At 38.3% G+C, this 20,588-nt stretch overlaps 1 protein-coding gene across 1 annotated transcript in view; it reads left to right on the top strand.

Moving 5' to 3' along the window:
* The window catches only part of MED12L (mediator complex subunit 12L), a gene marked incomplete at its 5' end in the record, with an annotated part of 177,693 nt that overhangs the window by 17,271 nt on the left and 139,834 nt on the right, over positions 1 to 20,588 (top strand). Inside the window, 6 exon segments of the mRNA XM_081328791.1 lie at positions 891 to 1,060; positions 3,147 to 3,257; positions 11,482 to 11,751; positions 12,589 to 12,738; positions 14,767 to 14,866; positions 17,248 to 17,384. Coding sequence (XP_081184917.1) covers positions 891 to 1,060; positions 3,147 to 3,257; positions 11,482 to 11,751; positions 12,589 to 12,738; positions 14,767 to 14,866; positions 17,248 to 17,384 — 938 coding nt within the window.

The following is a 20,588-nucleotide window of genomic DNA, read 5'->3' as shown; positions in this document are numbered from 1 at the left end:
TCCAGGGGTAAATTTCTAAGCAATGGGCAGCCAGATGTCACAGTTCAGCAGCCTAATGGATCATAAATGAAGATATTCATGTTTCCAAATGCAAAATGAAATTTGTTTCAGCATTGTATGCCTCTGCCTTAAAGCTCCAGCCTTCAGGTCTACTCTGTGTTCAGGAGCAAAGACTGGTTCCTAAGCAGAACTCTGTGTGTGAGGGAGATAAATATATGTTCCCTATAACTGAACAATTTCTCACAGTTTCAGAGGCATCTGCTCTTGTGAGGGCTGAGAATCTCTCCTTGGATTCAACTGTTGAAATATTGCAAAAGATAATCATGCTCTGAAGTCTGTAGGGTTTGTGTTAGAATCAGATGAAGACTCCTCCAGAGTGAGAGAAGAATTAATATTAATTTTAAAGGTAGTCACTTATTTTACATTAAGAGTCTTTTTATGTAAAGCCCATAATCAATTCTGGATTTAATTTCCCAAAGTGATGCAAATTATTTTCAGTTGATGACTGGATACTTACATGGAAATGCTTGAAGAACAATTTTTATTCTCACATGAATTATCAAACCTGATTCATATCAAAGTACAATTCATTTCTCCTTGCTCAAAAAACATAAATGTGATCCATGAAAATAAGACATTTGCAGAATAGACTTCCTTTAGCAAACTTCAGTACCAGCTTGCATTCTTTGAAATCACTGCAGTAAAGAGACTGTCATGCTAAAAGTCATTCAAACTGAATTTTGGTAGATCTCCCACTGATCACTGTTTTGAAGATTATGGGTTTGTGACAGGTCACTTGAGTATAAATCAAATTGTGATGAATTTTTTGGCCCAGTTTTGTCATTGAGGAAAAATGAATGTCAATGATTACTTAATTTGTGTCTCTATAGAATGGACTCAAATTTCTACCAGGTACCTAAGAGAACAATTGGTAAAAATTGCAGAATTTTATCACATGACCACAAGCCAAGGCAAAAATTCTGTACTTGTGCCTCGTGAGGTGGAACAAGCTCTGAAGCAGTGGGAATATAATGAAAAGTTGGCATTTTATATGTTCCAGGTAACCTTTATTTATAACGAAGCAGGATGAAGTTCTATAAAGCAGTACAGTGTGATTCTAGTTTGCTTTCAGTCTCCTTGCTCATAATGTGTTTAGTGTCTGATTATATTAAATATGTTAAATACTAGTAATTAAAGCCAGTCTTATTTCCAGCTAAATAGTCCTTTTACTGTTACATTTGAAATATCCAGGATGAAGAAATGTAGAATTTAAAGTAATGCTAAATAACAATAGTAGCAACAGCAACATTACAGATTTGTATTTACCGTATGTCATTCATCATCTCATGCAATGATCAGAATCACTGCCCTGACCACGAATTATTTATATCTGCATATATATTTATGTGAGCAGCTATAAGGAATGTCAGGTTATAGTGAAAAACACGTGTGTTAAACATATTCAGTGAAGACCTATTAGTCAGATGATTCAAAATTAAACAACTGCAAAAGAAATATGAATTTACTGCTTTAATCAGTCCTCACTTTATGACCATTCATTCAGTGACTGTTGAAACTTATGGTAGTGCTGAACAAATGATATTGATCACTTGTCCTCAAAGTTATGGCTATTGCAATGCTCTCATGGTCAGTTGATTAGAATTCAGGTGCTTGGCAGCCCACCTGCATTTACAATCACAATGTGTGCTTCAACTTCTATCCACTTAACTCCCTCCCATCTCTGCTCAGTTGGCTGCCCTGCACTCTGTTTCCCCTGCCATCTTGGCTTCTGCCATCTCTACAGCCCTGCACTCCATCCTGCACCCTCGCCACTCTGTACTCTCTTGCTGCTTGCTGAAAGGCCTGGCTAGGCACACCTTAGCAGCAGGAGAAGGAAGATGGTGAAGACAGCTGGGATGGCAGAGGTGCAGGAGCACAGGATGGTCAAAAGGCAGAGTTGGGGGCAGGTAGATGGGGGCAGAGTTTAAGTGGAAACCAGCATAGCAGGACAGGAGAAGTGTGAGGTCTTCAGCTAACATGGCATGGTCCTGGCCTAACAACTGCAACTGGGACCAACAAAACTGCTTTCACTAAGCGACGTGGTCACATGACATTTCATTTAAGAACTGCATCACTTAGTGGTAGAAATTCTGGTCCCAATTAGAGTTGTTAAGTGAGGATAAATGCTGTTAATTGATACGTAATGATATTAAAAACATCAGAAATGCCAAGACTGTGCATCTTTAATGAAAAAGAAAACTATACTAGTTGTAGACTAAATAAACCGTGTACATTTGGAGAAAGATGTACCTCTGTAGAATTATCCAGAAATTCCATCCTTTCATATTCTTTCCCAGAAAAGGGAAGTATAGAACTTGTTTAGCACATTTTTACCACATTTTGGATACACACTTAGGCTTTGCCAAGGAGAGAACAGTTAAAATATACTACAGCTGGTAGTTTTACACAACAAATTGTAGAAGACTTCTATTCAGACTTTCAAACATTTAGTCCATTTGTTCTCCCTACATTTTTTTTGCCTCCTGTCAGAAGAGAAAGCATTCTGTTCCCATTTAGTATGGCCACTCCATGTTTAGCTACACTTATATCAGTAAGTGCGTAAAATAATTTTTCAGTGTAAGTAAGAAATGAAAAATCAGACTACAAGAGCATTCTGCTCTTCTTAAACAAAAAACTGTGCCTTTTCTATTTTCTTCCTTGTTCAATCACTCAGCTTCATTCATTCTCCCACCCATTTGGGTGTTGTTTTGCTTAATGCTGATCTCTGACCATTGCATTTCACCGAAGTAAATCTATTGGCTTGCTCTTCTGATTCTTGTTTGTGAATGATAAGGTTTTGGTTTCATTAGCACCATCACAGGAAGAATTCAGTTGATACTGTAGGATGATAATGATTCTGTGCAGTCATTTCACATCTTTAGGTTACTGGTATGCAACTATTAATTTTAAATTTTAATTTTTTTTTGTAATTTATCAAAAATGTTCAAATGTTTATGTGTCAGTTTTGTGACATTAAATTTTGTTGCATTTATTCTTAAATGACATCTTAAGCAATGAAGCAGTGATGTAGTTGTTTTCTGTTGGATTTGGGAATTTCTTTACATATATTTCTAAAATTCATTAAGGAAGGAATGCTTGAAAGACATGAATATTTAACGTGGATCCTGGATGTCTTGGAAAAAATAAGACCAGCTGATGACGAACTTTTAAAACTCCTCCTCCCACTAATGCTGCAGGTACAAACGATAATATAATTTGCCACAGTCTCAAAATGCTCAAACAGATGATGTTTTCAGAATTCAGTATGTTAAACTAAGTTTATCTTGTTTGGAGTTGATTAGGTTTCATTGTCAGATAAGAAATCAAATAGCACAAATAAAGAATAACTGCCAACTTTCAGTCTGTTAGCTAAAATATCTGCCTCTTCTATGTAGTTAATAGTTTTAAGGCTATGAAAGAAAGACTCAGGTCTCAGATTCCTACTACATGGAAATATGTTGATTCTAGACCAGGGGTGTCAAACTCAATTTCATTGAGGGCAGCATCAGCATTGTGGTTGCCCTCAGGGGGCTGGGTGGGTATGGCCAGGGTGGGCGTGGCCTACTGGGTGGGTGTGCCTAGAGTGCATATGGCCTACTGGGTGGGCATGGCCAACTCTACATCATTCGCATCAAGGGTGCCTATGGGGGCTTGGGCAGGAATGGGACAGATTTGAGGGTCTCTGGCAGAAGGAGGGTCTCTGGGCCAGGGCCAAGGCAGTGGGGGCCGTTCCCTCACTGTTTCCAGGATGGCTTCATGGGCCACATGAAACCACTTCGCGGGCCAGATCCGGCCCCCGGGCCTTGTGTTTGACATGTCTGTTCTAGACTGAAGGTCATTCAATTTTTGGAGTTGTTGCTTCAGTACTAACATTCACCTTAGTAAGTCTTGGTAAAGAGAACTCAGTCAAATTCATGTCTGCAAAAAATTACTTTCAATTCATATATCTACTAAAGGCTTGACATTAGAATAGAATAGAATAGAATAGGAAGGGACCTTGGAGGCCTTCCAGTCCAGTTCCCTGCTCAAACAGGAGAATCTATACCATTTCAGACAAATGACTCTTTAGTCTCTTCTTAAAAACCTCCAGTGATGGAGCGCCCACAATTTCTGAAGGCAAGCTGTTCCACTGGTTAATTGTCCTCACTGTCAAGTTGCTTCTTTCTTTGGGACTTCCGGTGGCGGCGCGGCGCCGAAGACAGCCTTCCCGGGCTGCCCGCGGCTCAGCTGTTTGTTTTTTTCGCCCGAAACAGCGCTGATCAGCTGTTCGGGCGAAATTGAAGCCCCCTCCTCGGGAGAAGAGGAGGGGGTGAGGTCTCAGGTAGGGGTAGAGTTCTCCGGGGCCGCCTGAGCTTGGAGCTTGGGCGGCTGAAGGATTGAACTCCCCCGAAGCCTGGGTTGCTCCCAGCTGGCCGGCGTCTCTGCTCCGAACTTCTTGGAGCAGAGCCAGGCGTCTGCGAACCATCCCTGCCTGAGGAAAGAACTATGATTTAAAGGAGCAGGCAGAGCGGTGCAAGAGGGAAAGGTGAAGAGGATTATTTTACTATACTTTCTAGCTTTTTGGACTTTTTAAACTTTAAGTGAAAGTGCGTCATAATTGAGGACTAAAAGATGGCGGCGAAACCTCCCCCTAAAACTCTTCGGAGCGGTGGATCCTCGCCGGTGCAACAATCATCACTACAGGCGTTGCACCCTTCTGAAGTGCTGACACCGAAGGATTTACGAGATGCTCTGGATAAACTTTTGGAATCAATCAATCAATCAATCGGTGATAAATTTGCACAGATGGAGGAGAAATTGGAGAAATTGGAGGAGAGAATGGAAGAGAGGATGGAACAGAAGTACAGCGTGATGAAGGTAGACATTTTGTCTTCAGTGCATAAAGTGGCGGGATGTGTGGAAGAATTAGATGAAAAAATGGATGATCTGGCTCAAAGGAACGCTATATTAGAAGTAAAAGCACGGGAGAATGAAAATGCAAGAGACAAAATGGAAAGGGAGTTAAGCCTAGCCCAATATTACCAGATGCAGTTTGCTGTTAGAATCAGAGGGTTAAAAGAGAACATTAAAGAAGATTTAAAGCAGCTGATTTCTGAGGCTCTTGAAGTGGTATTAAACCAGCCAGCATCTGAAATAAGAGCAGCTATGGATAAAGTGTTTCGGGTGAATTCATGGATTGCCAGACAGAGAAAATTGCCTAGAGATGTGGTGGTCTACTTTGCAAAAAGAGAGATTAGAGATCAAGTTATACAAGCTGCCTATGATGCTAAAGTGGTGATTGCTGAACAAGAAGTCTTGGTTTTAAAAGAAATTCCTCCAAGGATTTTAAGGGGAAGGAAGGACTATACATTTCTCGTGCATGAGCTTAAGCAAAGAGATATAAGGTTCAGATGGGAGATCCCAGATGGGCTGATGGTGATGCATGAAGGTAAAAGGTATCGGCTGATTACTGTGAAGCAAGCGCGTGATTTCTACAATAACGTCTTAAAAGCAACCCCATCAACACTTCTGGAAGCTGGAAAGGGATCGGGAGAAGGAGAACATCAAGAGGATGAAACAGAGGAAAGTGGCCCTGGAGTAGATCAAGATACAACTTCTTTGGATGATCCTAGAGAGCAAAGAGTAACGCGTGCTGCTTTAAAACGAGCAAAGAAAATAAAAGAACAAGATCAGCAAAAGTCTTCAGATTCTTCACAACGTACGCAAGCTGTGGGAGGAGCACGGCCTAAAGAAATTAGTCCTATCAAAGCTGTGCTCCAAGAGCTTTGGGAGGATATGCATGGCAACTAAATTTCTAACCTGGAATGTTAATGGACTAAATTCACTGCAGAAGAGGAAGAAAGTTTTTCAATATTTAAAACAATTTAAGATAGATGTTATATGTTTGCAAGAAACGCATATTAGAGTTTTGGATCAAAAGTATTTATTGAACTCGAGACTGGGTACGCAATTTGTTGCCTCTGCAGAGAATAAGAAAAATGGAGTGGTTGTTTATGTTAAAAGTGCCTTAACAGCAGACTTAATTGAAGTAGATAAGCATGGAAGATATGTTATGATTGAGCTGTTGTTAGAAGGCAAAAAGACGCTTCTAGTTGGATTATATGCACCTAATCAACAACAAGCGGATTTTTTTAGCTTACTCCACACAAAGCTTACCCAGTTGGATTATAAATCTTTTATTCTTATGGGAGACTGGAATGGTGTCTTGGATGCACAGTTGGACAAGGCTGGAGCTTTTAAGCGCATTCCAAGTCATGCTAGATTGCCTAAATCTTTTTTTGAAATGAAGGATGACCTGGAATTGAGAGATATTTGGCGTGAGAGGCATTTGCAGGAGAAGGATTATACTTTTTATTCTGATAGACACCAATCTTTTTCGAGGATTGATTTTATTTTGTTGACTAATGATTTTTTTTTGAGAACTAAAAAGGTGAAGATTTGTGCAAGAACTATTTCTGACCACAGTCCAGTTTGGTTGGAGATTGATAAGGAGAAAAGAGACAGGCGCTCATGGCGTGTAAATGAGAATTTGTTTAGAAATCAGAGAAATGTGGAAGAATGCAAACAGCGGATGAAGGATTTTTTTGAGATTAATATGAATAAGGGTACCTCTATGGATATGGTTTGGGATGCTAGCAAGGCATATATGAGAGGGGTGTTGATATATATGAATAATAGACATAGACGTGCAGTGGAAACTAGAAGGAAAGAACTGGAGAATGAAATAAAGGAAAAAGAAAAGGCTTTGATTCTGAATCCAGAGGATGTGAAGGTTAAGGAGGCTATTAGACTGCTAAGAGGACAATTTGATAAATTAATGGCAGATCAAGTGGCAACCAATCTGCGGTTTGCTAAGCATAATACTTTTTGCAACGCTAATAAGCCAGGCAGATGGTTAGCTTATAGACTGAGGAAAAAACAAAGGGCCTCTAATATAGATAAGATTGAGTATAAAGGAAGGGTTGTGTTTCAACAGAATCTTATTAAGGATGCTTTTGTGGATTTTTATTCGAAATTATATACTAAAGAGGAAATTAATGTAAAAGATATTGATATATATTTGGAGAATGCTAGCATCCCAGTTCTTACGCAAGTACAAAAAGAGGGGATTAATCAACTGATTACAGAAGAAGAAATTCTTACAGCAATTAAGGAATTGAAGTTGGATAAAGCGCCAGGTACGGATGGCTTGACTGCAGCCTATTATAAAAATTTACAATTTGAGATGATAAAGCCGTTAAAGGAACTGTTTCAGACAATTCAGAGGGAGGGAAAGGTGCCACCGTCTTGGAGAACAGCTTTTATCTCTTTGATTCCGAAGGAAGACCAGGATGCTACTCAAGTTAAAAATTACAGACCGATATCGCTTTTGAACACAGATTATAAGATATTTGCTAAGGTTTTGGCTAATAGACTGATGAGGGTTCTGCAACAGGTGATTCATGGGGATCAAACGGGGTTTATTAGTGGTAGGCAAATGAAAAATAATGTGAGACATATAGTTGATGTTTTAGAGTTTTTGGAAAGGCACAACCAGATCTCTGCAGCGCTAATTTTTTTAGATGCTGAAAAGGCCTTTGATCAATTGAATTGGCAATTTTTGTTGAAAGTTTTAGATAAAATGGATTTTGGGGAAAATTTCTTACAGCCGATTAGGGCATTATATCAAAAACAAACTGCCCGAATCATAGTTAACAATAGCCTGACAGCAGCATGTAACATTGAGAAGGGCACAAGGCAGGGGTGTCCGTTATCACCCTTGTTATTTGTGTTAACATTAGAGATATTATTGGTTAAGATTCGGAGTTCGGGAAAAATTAAGGGGATACAAGTTGGGGATCAGGACTATAGATTGAGAGCATTTGCAGATGATCTGGTTGTTACAGTGACCCAGCCAGAGCACTCTGTTGTGGACCTGATGGAGATAATAACACAATATGGGAAGGTTTCTGGATTTAAGGTAAATACACAGAAAACTAAAATTTTGGCTAAAAATATGACAGTTTCACAGAAGGCTCTCTTAGAAGGATTAACTGGATTTGAGATTGTTAAGAGGGTTAAATATTTGGGGGTGATTTTGTCGCCCTCTAATACAAAGCTATATAAAAATAATTATGAAAAACTATGGGGGAAAATTCAAAAAGAATTGGAGAGTTGGCAAAAATTGCAATTGTCTTTGTTGGGACGGATTGCAGCAGTGAAAATGAATGTCCTGCCCAAATTTTTATTTTTGTTTCAAATGATACCGATCCTTAAGAAAGATTCTAATTTGGAGGAATGGCAGCGTGGTATCAATAAATTTGTGTGGGCAGGGAAAAAACCACGAGTTAAACTTAAGATTATGCAGGATACTCGTGAGAGAGGTGGTCTTAAACTGCCTAATTTTAAATTATACTATGAAGCTGCTGCATTAGTAGGAATAAGCGATTGGATTAATTTGACGCAAGGGAGGTTATTAAATCTTGAGGGCCATGATTTGTGGTTTGGCTGGCATGCATATTTGTTGTATGATAAGAAGGTAGACAATGTGTTTAGGGTGCATATTTTAAGACAGGCATTGCTGAGAGTTTGGAAGAAGTATAGACATAAGTTGAGTTGCAAGATACCATTGTGGGCAATTCCAAAACACGCAATAGAAAATATTCATGCTGGCTTCAAACATGATGTGACTACGTACAAGGAGATTTTAACTTTGGAAAGAAATGTTTGGTGTTTGAAATCATATAGCCTCTTGCGAGAAGAGAAGGTTGTTCAAAACTGGTTTCAATATATTCAGCTACGGGCCAGGTGGAAAGAAGACCAGAAAAATGGTTTTACAATGACTGATGAAAATTTGATAAAGCAAGTTAGAAATCAGGGATCAGCACATATCAAACGGATATATCTTGCATTGATAGAGATTGATTCAGAGACAGAGCTTGTTAAGGATTGTATGATAAAATGGGCCCAAAACATCCAAGAAGTTATCACAATGGACATGTGGGAAAAGATTTGGGTGAGGAACGTAAAATTTACTCAAGCTCAAAATCTAAGAGAGAACTTTTATAAAATGTTTTATAGATGGCATTTAGATCCTAAAAAGCTTGCAAGTATGTATCCGAATTACCAGCCTAAATGTTGGAGGTGTGGTGATGAAGATGCAACATATTTTCATATATGGTGGACATGTAAGAAGGTCAAGGCTTTTTGGATAAAAGTCTGGTGGAATATGCAGAAGATTTTTAAACAGAGGATAAAGTTTTGTCCGCAACTTTTTTTGTTGGGAATAATTGCAGACGCTACAGTTGTGGACACTAAGTTGATGTTGAACCTAATTACGGCAGCAAGACTTTTGATAGGCCAATATTGGAAGAAAGAGGAATTGCCGACCATAGAAGAGTGGACTTTAAAGGTTTCCGACCTGGCAGAGATGGCGAAGATTTCGGCCTATTTGAAAGATCATTCGCAAGAACGCTATATTATGGAATGGAGAAAATGGATTGAGTTTATCCAGAACAAGTATAGGGTTAAGAAGTTTTATGTAGCATTCGAATAAGTCTTCTTTCGTTTTTTTTTTTTCTTTTAGTTTTTTATGTATAGTTAATATTGTTAAGGTGTGTCTTATCCTATATAAGCTAGAGAGTAATGGATTTTAGATTTTATAGTGGGTAGTATATGGTTGCTTATGATTGCCTTTTTATAGATATATACCTTGTATTTAGCTCTGGGAAGTCGGGGGGGGAGGGGGGGATGGAGGGAGGGGAGGAGGGAGGGAGGTTGGGGGGAGGTAGGGGGGGAGTAGGGAGGGGGAAGGTGGGTTTTTTAAAGGAAAATTGTATTTTAAAACTTTTCAATTAAAAAAAAAAAAAGTTGCTTCTTTCTTTGGTCAGTTTCCAACCATTGTTACTTGTCCTGCCCTCTGGTGCTTTGGAGAATAATTTGAGCCCCTCTTTGTGGCTGTCCCTCAAAGTTTGGAATACTGCTATCATGTCACCCGTTTCTTCTTTTCTTTAGACTAGCCAAACCCAAATCCTGCATCCATTCTTCATATGTTTTAGTATCTAGGCGTTTGATCATTTTAGTTGCTCTTCTCTGAACTTTTTCTAAAGTCTCAACATCTTTTTTGTAGTATGGTGACCAAAATTGGTTGCAGTATTCCAGTGTGGTCTTACTAGAGTTTTATAAAGTGGTACTAATACTTTGTGTGATTTTATGCCTCTGTTTGTATAGCCCAGGATTGCTGCATCATCAATAGATCTTGTGAGATTTCAGGCAAGAATGCTGAAATCTTGCAATTTTTTTAAAAAAAATCTGGTAAGATTTGGCCCATTTAAAACATTGCTTACATATTCCTATACTGTTTCCCGATACTCCCATGTAACACCTCTACTCCGCGAGCTGCATTGGCTTCCGGTTGCCCTCTGGGTAAGATTCAAGGTGCTGGTAATGACCTATAAAGTCCTAAATGGCATGGGTCCGGATTACTTACGGGAGCACCTGCTGCCGGCATCAACTTCCCTTCGTCCAGTGTGCTCCCACAGAGAGGGCCTCCTTAGGGTGCCGTCGGTCAAAGAGTGTCGACTGGTGACCCCCAGGGGGAGGGCATTCTCTGTGGGCACGCCAGACCTTTGGAACTGTTTACTGGTTGAGCTCCTGATGGCTCCCGATCTTCGCTCCTTCCGACGTGACCTAAAAACATACTTATTTGAACAAGCCGGCCTGGTCTGATGGGTTTGGGGTATTTTAATATTATTGTATTAATTTTATTGGAATTGGGCTGCATTATTTAATTTTTTTAACTTTTGTATATTGTATTTTTATTGTATTTGCCCTGTACACCGCCCTGAGTCCTTCGGGAGAAGGGCGGTATAGAAATAAAATAAAATAAATAAATAAATAAATAATAGTGACTGAGAAGATTCCAGTCCTGATTTTATACTATTTAACATTTTAAAAGTCTATTTTAGAACTCACACTATGATTTTTGTTTACATACCATACTACTGATTCTGTCAGTATATTGCTTTTTTTATCCCTGAGGCTTAAGGTTTCCTTATATCCCTTAGCACTCACCAGATTTCTCCCCCCCACCTAAACAAGACAAAATGGACAACACAGAGCTTGTCCATGGTGGGAATGGTCTGGGACAGAGATGGGCCTAGAAAATCACATAAAAGGTGACAGAGATCCTGCGGCTGCTGTCTGCTAACTCTGATTTAGGAGAGAGGGGTTTGAAAAGTGATAGTTGAAAAAAAGATCTGGCAGATTCGATACACCAAACACTTCCTAGTGTGAGAGACTGGAAGTCCTTGGAAGGACTTAAGGCTTGGCTTTGGATGTTTGGGGATGCTAAAGAAAGTAGCAACAACTGGGTGGGGAGTTCTGATGTACATTTAAAATGAATGATCTGATGATTATTTTTTTTTAAATAATATCTTTCAGTATTCTGAAGAGTTTGTTCAGTCAGCGTACCTGTCGCGTCGCCTTGCTTATTTCTGTGCCAGACGTGTCTCTTTGTTGATAAGTGACAATACTAACCTCATAGCTGCCCATTCACCTCATATTATTATTGGACCAAATAATCCTCCTCTGGCAGCTCCCAGCTCTTCTACAACTGGTACTGTAGTCAATCCTGCTCAGCTTGCCTGTTCAGATTTTGTTTCCTGCCCCCAACACCGCCCTCTTGTTTATGGCCTAAGCTGTATGCTGCAGGTAAGTGCATGCCAGAGAGGAAATTCTGAAATGACGTTTATTGGCTATTTCATAGCTGAATAACATTTCTCTTTCTCCCCCTCCTCCTCCTCCTCCTCCTCCTCCTCCTCCTCCCCCTCCTCCTCCTCCTCCTCCTTCTTCTTCTTCTTCTTTCCCTCTCTCTCTCTCTCTCTCTCTCTCTCTCTCTCTCTCTCTCTCTCTCTCTCTCTCTCTCTCTCTCTCTCTCTCTCTCTCTCTCTCTCTCTCTCTCTTTCTCTCTCTCCCCAATCTGTATGCATTTAAAATATATCAGTTAAGCTTGAAATTTAATCAGGAAGAGATTGGAATTAAAATAGGTTTTTTCCTGAGAAATACTTGGCAATTATTCCTTATTTTCTAGCACATTTTCTAGAAAGGCTATTCTTTTCTTAATTTATAAAATAACCACATAGCTATAAAATTAGAGTAAAAGGTTTAGGGTTATACCCATTCACAGTGACTTTTTGTAATGTAGTATGAAGATAATAATACTAAGTATCTGCTTTTGTTTGTTGTTCATTTACTCCACCAAAGTCTGTAGTAAAAGTGGTGGAGAAGTAAAGCTCTGTGGTGGTTTTTTTGGTAGGAGGGGGAGAAACAGTGGTTTTCTTTTTAGTCTTTAATTTTAATTTTTAATCCAATCTGATGATTTGCTTCAGTATGAGAATCTCATTCAGAGCAGCAAATGTTTAATTTTTAAAAGTAGCTTTTGAGCTTTTGTATTTTGAACTGTAGTATGTTATATTTGTTTCTTTGTTGGTTTCTGTAGAATTGAACAATCTAATTACATGATTTAAGTTTATCTATTTTCTACTTCAGACTATAACTCTCTGTTGCCCAAGTGCCTTGGTCTGGAATTATTCTACAAATGAAAGTAAAACCATAAATCCTGGCTCACCTTTGGATTTACTTCAAGTTTCTCCATCTAGCTTACCAATGCCAGGAGGAAATTCTGTATTCAATCAGCAGGTAGTTTTTACTTGTATTTCAAAATGTGAACAATCTGCTGAAAAGTTTAATAATTATGTCTTTCAATGATTGGCTTTAAATAGGTAGTGGCCATATCTCCAATCATGTATCACCTTTCCCTGCTTCTTCATTAAAGGGTCCATATATTTATATAGGAAGGGGAGGGGGTTTGTTTCATGGAATATAGAAAGGTAGAAAAAAGAGTATAATAAAAGTGTTAAAATGAACTTTCTTAGAATGTTGGAATACGTATATAAAAGAATACACCATATAAACATGTTTAATTCTCATGGCTGTGAAAGTACTGTTTCACCAACGTTGTGCATATATCTTGAATCTCAAATGCAGTGGAATGGCTTTGATTGGTCATACGGTTTCAGTGTACCATACAAGTTCTTTACTCCTTCCAATATTGACAAGAGTTGTATAAATTTAAGTAAAATAATAAATAATGCACATAAGCTGAACCATTTATAAGAGATAATAAGCATCTTTAATATCAGTGCAGTTGTAAGATAAACAGGTAAAGGTTCCCCTGCACATGCGTGCTAGTCGTTTCCAACTCTAGGGGTTGGTGCTCATCTCCGTTTCAAAGCCGAAGAGCCAGTGCTTGTCCGAGGACGTCTCCGTGGTCATGTGGCCGGCATGACTAGATGCCAAAGGCACACGGAATGCTGTTACCTTCCCACCTTAGTGGTCCCTATTTTTCTATTTGCATTTTTACGTGCTTTCAAACTGCTAGGTTGGTAGAAGCTGGGATGAGTAACAGGTGCTTACTCTGTTACGCAGCACTCGGGATTTGACCCGCCAAACTGCTGACCTTCTGATCGATAAGCTCAGTGTCCTAACCCACTGAGCCACCATGTCCCTGTAGTGCAGTTGTATTCCCCATTAAAGTGAATGTCAAAATCTTTGAAGATATCACCTTCCATGTTTTTTTTTAATTAAGGCAGTAGCCTAATCCTAAACTATCCTAAAGCTCTTTCTGCAGTAAGGACATTTGCTCATTCAATTTTAATAAAGAATCTCCATGACATCATCACCACCACCATCAAACTCTTGTTATAATAGTTTTTATGGAGACTGAAGAATTGAATGATATGATATGCCAGTACCTTACCAATTTTTTTATGCTGGCAGCATTTTAGCTGGTTTTAAAAAAATAAATTTAACATTTAACTTGTTCTATTTCAAATAGGAAAAAGCATTGAAAGAATTATTAACATAGTTTTGCAGCAGACTATGAAGAAGGCATGTCAATTAGCCAATGTAAGTGACTTACATGAGAGTCTCCCCTAATTTATCTCCTTAACACAAATTGTTTGAGATAAACTTCAGCTGAATGAGTCACTGAACCAAAGGCCTCAGCAAGCTTCTTCTGAGACAAACATTTAGAGCTCATAGTACAACTTATCCTACCTCAAAAGAGATATCATATATGTCTCCTTGAACTCCTAGAGAATAGGCAGAATATAAATGTAATCAATGAATAATATTCATATTCAAATATCTGAAAAACTTGCAGCCTTTCAAGTCATTGTGTTTTGATTTTTATTTTATGCTGTTTTCAGCAATATTGCAATAATTGCACAATACTGTACATTTCAAAATATTTAAAAATTGAGCAGTTTTATAGACTATTGAGATGATTAGTTCTGCTCCGTCTTCACAAATAGTATCCTGTCCATAATTTTGAGCAGAAATCAAGGAATATGTTCTTTCCCTGAACTGTTGAAAATAGATTTCTTTTGTTGCTTTACAGTAGAGGAGTAATGATTGGTTAAAAAAATAGTGTCTTATTTTTAAAATGCTAATGAATTTGATTAAAACTTTCAGGAAGATGAACGTTAAGAATTTTCAGTTCAAAAGGCTATTTTGTTGTAACTTACATGAGTATGTTGCTTTCCTGATTTCTTGTGGTTTATCTGTACTTATTTTTCAAATAAATGCTCTGGCAAAGCTAGCACATTATGTGTTAATGTAGTAAATTATGTATTATATATTCTGTAATGGTTGCTTTCTTTACAGGTTCGTGCAAAGATTTTTGAAGTAGAACAACAGATAAAACAAAGAGGCCGTGCTGTGGAAGTACGGTGGTCATTTGACAAGTGCCAAGAATCAACTGCAGGTAGACACCAAAATGGATTGTAAAAGCCATAAAGCTTTATGGGCTTGTATTTCATCTAGTGAAATTTATTGACTTTTAAAACTAAGTGGTAACTGCGTTTTAGTTACCATTTATTGCTTTTCAGTCTTGGATTAAAGCCTTATTCTAAATGTATTGGTGTTGTCCACTTGAGTGTAGAAGATGAATTGATATGGAAGGAGTATGTTCAAAAATATTTGTTGCTACTTTTATGTCAGTTTTTAAAGTTTCTCAAAAACAACCCCATCTAAAGATGCCGAGTCATTGGATACGAGATGGGCGGCAAATAAATTTTCTAATAAATAAATAATGAAGCAGTGATTGCAATAGTAGAAATATATGCAGTTGTTGTTGTTATTACTATTATTATATACACAACAATGTGCAATCACAGCTGCCAGTTCTTTAGCTCATGTTGGCCTTCATACGCATGATGTTCTTCCCAAATTCTAAACACTTGGGGAGTTCTACACAGTGTGTGGTGTAGTGTACAGTATGTGTGGATCCAAACTATCCATGAATTTGAATATCACACTATAAAGATCTAGATCAGGGGTGTCAAACAGCCGGCCCACAGGCCGGATGCGTCATGCGGAAGCTGCGCCCACCCCATTGCCGGCAATGGCAAAACTCTCCCGATACGTTGCGTGACGTCACGTGATGTTGCGAGTTTGACGTGTCTGATCTAGATGCTGAATGCAACAATTCTAGCCCTGAATAATTAGTATCAATACTTAGTTTATTAGACTGAGTTATTTATTTGTGCAAAAATCATCATTATTATAATTGATCATCATCATTATGATAATTCATAATCATCATTCAAATAATTTTTTCCCAATACTTGGCAACACTTTGCTAAGAGGAAAATAACAATGCTAATTTGTATGGTGCTTCTCTGGAGGTGGTTGCTCCTCACCCACTTTGTCTGAGTTTGGAAGATAAGATGGCTCTGATTTGAAACTGTTGGAGATCACAGGAAATTCCAGAGCTTTGGGATAGACCTGGAACTTGAGAGAAAACATCTCAGAACAAGGCAGTGGAAATACTTCTGCATTATTTCCAAAACTCTGTGTGTGTGTGTGTGTGTGTGTGTGTGTGTGTGTGTGTGTGTGTGCACGCACACACACACACACAGACACACACATTCAAATTTACTCACTAGGAGATGAGCTTCACTCAAGGTCATCTTTTTTTCTTCTTTTTGAGGGAGGCTTGCTTTAAAAGTGATACTTAAAGGTGGTAATTTTTGCTTATGTGTTTGTTGAAAACTCAGTGAAAAAAATGCCTGTCTTCTAAAAAGAAAAAATATATATGAACATCTGGCCTTGTCTATATTTCAATTCTGGTTATTGACATATTTTGTCATATTTTGGGAATCTTTTTGGAACACTATGACCAGGTTATTTTTGGAAGGATTGTTTTGATGTAAGTAAGAAGCTGAATGTATTTTTGTACCCTGAGATCCCAAAAATCACAGCCTGTTCCTAAAGAAAAAATAGGAGAGAAGTCTGGGAACATGTCAGTTTATCTTTCTTTTTCTTCCTTTGAAAAGTTATAGTTTCCTCTGGTAAGCAGGCCAACTATTTGAAGGATACATTTTGTTCTATTGTTCCAGTAGTTTTATGTATTTTCCCAAGAGATTTTTGTTCCACATTTCACAGTCAAGCCTCATAGTACTTTCACATATAATTGAAAATAGCAGAAATATTCTTTCATGTTTTAAGTCTACAAAACTTTTCCATTTAAGCTCATCCAGAAAAAATGTATTTTCTGCAATCAACTGATAAGTTTTTATCACTTAAACTGAATAGATACTCACACTCAAATACTTATGTCATTAGTGCCATTTGAAGTTTTATCCATGTTTGTGCAAGAATCTACTCAGTTAATGTTCTTAGCATCTTTAAACTTTCTGTAGTATAGCAACTTTTCCCAATATGGTAGCCTTCAGGGATCTCAGGCTCCAAATCCCATTATTTGGCCATGCTGGTTGTGAGTTAAAAGATCTGTAGCCTAAGAGGTCTGGTGGACACTGTTTAGAGAAGCTTATCTTATAGATTTACTTGTGTCTAATAAACAATACAAGTTTTATAACTATTAAAACATTTCAAAACTCTTGTTATCACTGTAGCAGTTAATTAGGAGATAGAGAGCTCTTAGTGTAGGCATAGGGCTTGTGGGAGAGAGGTTAGTGATAAGGAAGACACTTAAAAAGTATAGTATGGGGAGTGGAGATCCATAAAACAACACACAGGCAGCTCCCAATCAATACCAGTTTTCTTCTAACAAATTGTAATAATTTTGATGCCAGAACTTGAATGTACCATCATTTTTTTCTTTTCTGTTTTTTCTTTATCCAGGGGTTACTATCAGCCGTGTTTTGCACACTTTGGAGGTTTTGGATAGACACTGTTTTGATCGTTCAGATTCTAGCAACTCAATGGAAAGCCTTTATAACAAGATTTTCTGGGGAACCCATAATAAGGATAACCAGGAGGTATTTGCATTATTCATATTCATTTTTCCATAGTGTTTAGTTATTATATTCTTCTTTAATATATTTGCTTCAAGTTTGATTTTCAAATCGTGACTGTATAAAATGTAGTTTTCAAGGTCTGAGGCAATTTTTCAATGTTGTGCCACTTCATTTACGGTGTGTTTTGTGATCCCAACTTGTCGAGAAACTGCATTTTTTTTTAATTGAAAAGTTTTAACATACAATTTTTCCCTTAAAAATCCCCCCTCCCCCTCCCTTCTCCCTCCCCCCTTCCTCTCCCCCCTCCCCCCCTCCCCCCCCGACTTCCCAGAGCTAAATACAAGGTATATATAAAAAAAAACCAATCATAAACAACCATATACTAACAACCATAAACTCTAAAATCTATCACTCTCTAGCTTATATAGGATAAAACAAACCTTAGTAATATTAAATATATATATAAAAAAACTAAGATAGAAAAAGAAAAAAAGAAAAAAGACTTATTCAAATACTACATAAAACTTCTTAACCCTATACTTATTCTGGATAAACTCAATCCATTTTCTCCCTTCCATAATATATCGTTCTTGCAAGTAATCTTTCAAATAGGCCGAAATCTTCGCCATTTCAACCAGGTCGGAAACCTTTAAAGTCCACTCTTCTTAAATTCAACATCAACTTAGTGTCCACAACTGTAGCATCTATAATTATTCCCAACAAAAAAAACAACAACAAAAAAAAGGTTGCGGACAAAACTTTAACCTCCGTTTAAAAATCTTCTGTATGTTCCACCAGACTTTTATCCAAAAAGCCTTAACCTTTTTACAAGTCCACCATATATGAAAATATATTGCGTCTTCATCACCGCACCTCCCACATTTAGGCTAATAATTCAGATACATACTTAGCTTTTTAAGATCTAAATGCCATCTATAAAACATTTTGTAAAAATTCTCTCTTAGATTTCAAGCTTGTGTAAGTTTTACATTCCTCACCCAAATCTTTTCCCACCTCCCACTGCTTGGCTGTAAGTACGTTGTGAAAGTTCCATAGACTTCTGCTGATCTTGTTCTTTTATCTTTTTTGATCGTTTTAAAGCAGCACGCGTCACCCTCTGTTATCTGGGATCATCCAAAGAAGTTGTAACTTGATCTCCTCCAGCACCATTCTCCTCTGTCTGTCCATCTTCAGCCTCTTGATGTTCTCCTTCTCCAGATCCCTTTGCAGCTTCCAGAAGTGTTAATGGAGTTGCTTTTAAAACATTATTGTAAAAATCACGCGCTTGCATCACAGTAACCAGACGGTACCTTTTACCTTCATGCATCACCATCAACCCAGCTGGGATCTCCCATCTGAACCTTATATCTCGTTGCTTGAGCTCTTGCACAAGAAATGTAAAATCCTTCCTTCTCCTTAAAATCTTTGGAGGAATTTCTTTTAGAACCAGAACTTCTTGATCAGCAATCACAACTTTAGTATCATAGGCAGCTTGTATAACTTCATCTCTAATTTCCCTTTTTGCAAAATAAACCACCACATCTCTAGGCAACTTTCTCTGTCTAGCAATCCATGAATTCACACGAAACACTTTATCCATGCCTCCTTTTATTTCAGATGCTGGCTGTTTCAATACCACTTCGAGAGCCTCAGAAACCAGCTGCTTTAGATCTTCCTTAATATTCTCCTTTAAACCTCTGATTCTAATGGCAAACTGCATCTGGAAATATTGAGCAAGACTCAAGTCTCTATCCATTTTGTCTCTTAAATCTTCATTCTCCAATACTTTTGCTTCTACTATGGCATTCTTTTGAGTCAAATCTTCCACTTTTTCCTCCAAATCTTCCACACATTCAGCCACTTTATACACTGAAGACAAAATGTCTACCTTCATCACACTGAACTTCTGTTCCATCCTCTCCTCCATTCTCTCCTCCAACTTCTCCAATTTCTCCTCCATCTGTGCAAATTTATCACCCATTGATTCCAAAATTACCTGGGTATGTTTTTCAAGAGCATCTTGTAAATCCTTCGATGTCAATACATCAGGAGGATGCAATGCCTGCAATGATGATTGTTGCACCGGAGAAGTTCCAGCACTCCGAAGAGTTTTAGGGGGAGGTTTAGCCGCCATCTTTTACTTTCAATTGTGACGCACCTTCACTTTAAGTTTAAAAAGTCCAGCAAGCTCGAGAGTAAAATAAAATAATCCTCTTCACCTTTTCCTCTTGTACCGCTCTGCCTGCTCTTTTTATTCCATAGTCCTTCCTTCAGGCAGGTGTGGTCGCAGACGCCTGGCTCTGCTCCAAGAAATCAGGAGCAGAGGCGCTGGCCAGCTGGGAGCGACCCAGGCTACGGGGGAGTTCGATCCTTCAGCCGCCCAAGCTACAAGCTCAGGCGGCCCTGGAGAACTCGACCCCTACCTGGGGCCTCACCCCCTCCTCTTCTCCCGAGGAGGGGGCTTCAAATTCGCCCGAACAGCTGATCGGCGCTGTTTCGGGCGAAAATCACTCAGCTGAGCCGCGGGCAGCCCGGGAGGGCTGTCTCCGGCGCTGCGCAGCCACCGAAAGTCCCGAGAAACTGCATTTTTGATCTGACAATTGTGTACAGAAATGTCAAATAACAGCTGTGCATATAACAACACAATGAATGTGTGTTTACATGTTTCCAGAAATGATTTGTTTCTAGCTGCTCTTTCCCATTCTTCTGGCACTCAAAATAAATTTTGTGATGCTGATTCATTGCTGAAACCAAACATTTATATAAACAACTGTACAAACCATTTCTATAACACTGCAGAGGACTATATTTTTATTTTCACATTCGGGTTAACACTAAAATTACAAGGTTGAATATTGAATTGAATATGTTCCTTTTAGTATTTGGATTTGATTGTACTTATATACCATATTTTGATTGAAGGACATTTCTGATCTGCTTTGGTAAACTAACAGCAGCATCTTTTCTTTTTATTCCCATTAAGTTCAACAAGGCTTACTATGGTAGTTGGAAGATGTACTACTGAGAAACCAAGGGGAATTTTGGTCACAATAGAAATATACATTCAAATATAGGATTTATCTTGAAAGATAGAATAAGGAAAGTATTGATTTCTTCCTATAGGTAACAGGATAATAGTTTGGAAAAAACTAAGTAAGATCAGAAGTGGTTATTACTGTGTGTGCCCTATTTCCCCAGAGACCTAATGGCCCCAACCTTGTTTGC

This window comes from Vipera berus (genome assembly GCF_964194415.1).
Source record: "Vipera berus genome assembly, chromosome: 5".
Taxonomy (NCBI): domain Eukaryota; kingdom Metazoa; phylum Chordata; class Lepidosauria; order Squamata; family Viperidae; genus Vipera; species Vipera berus.
This window is presented reverse-complemented; position numbering and strand designations above follow the sequence as displayed.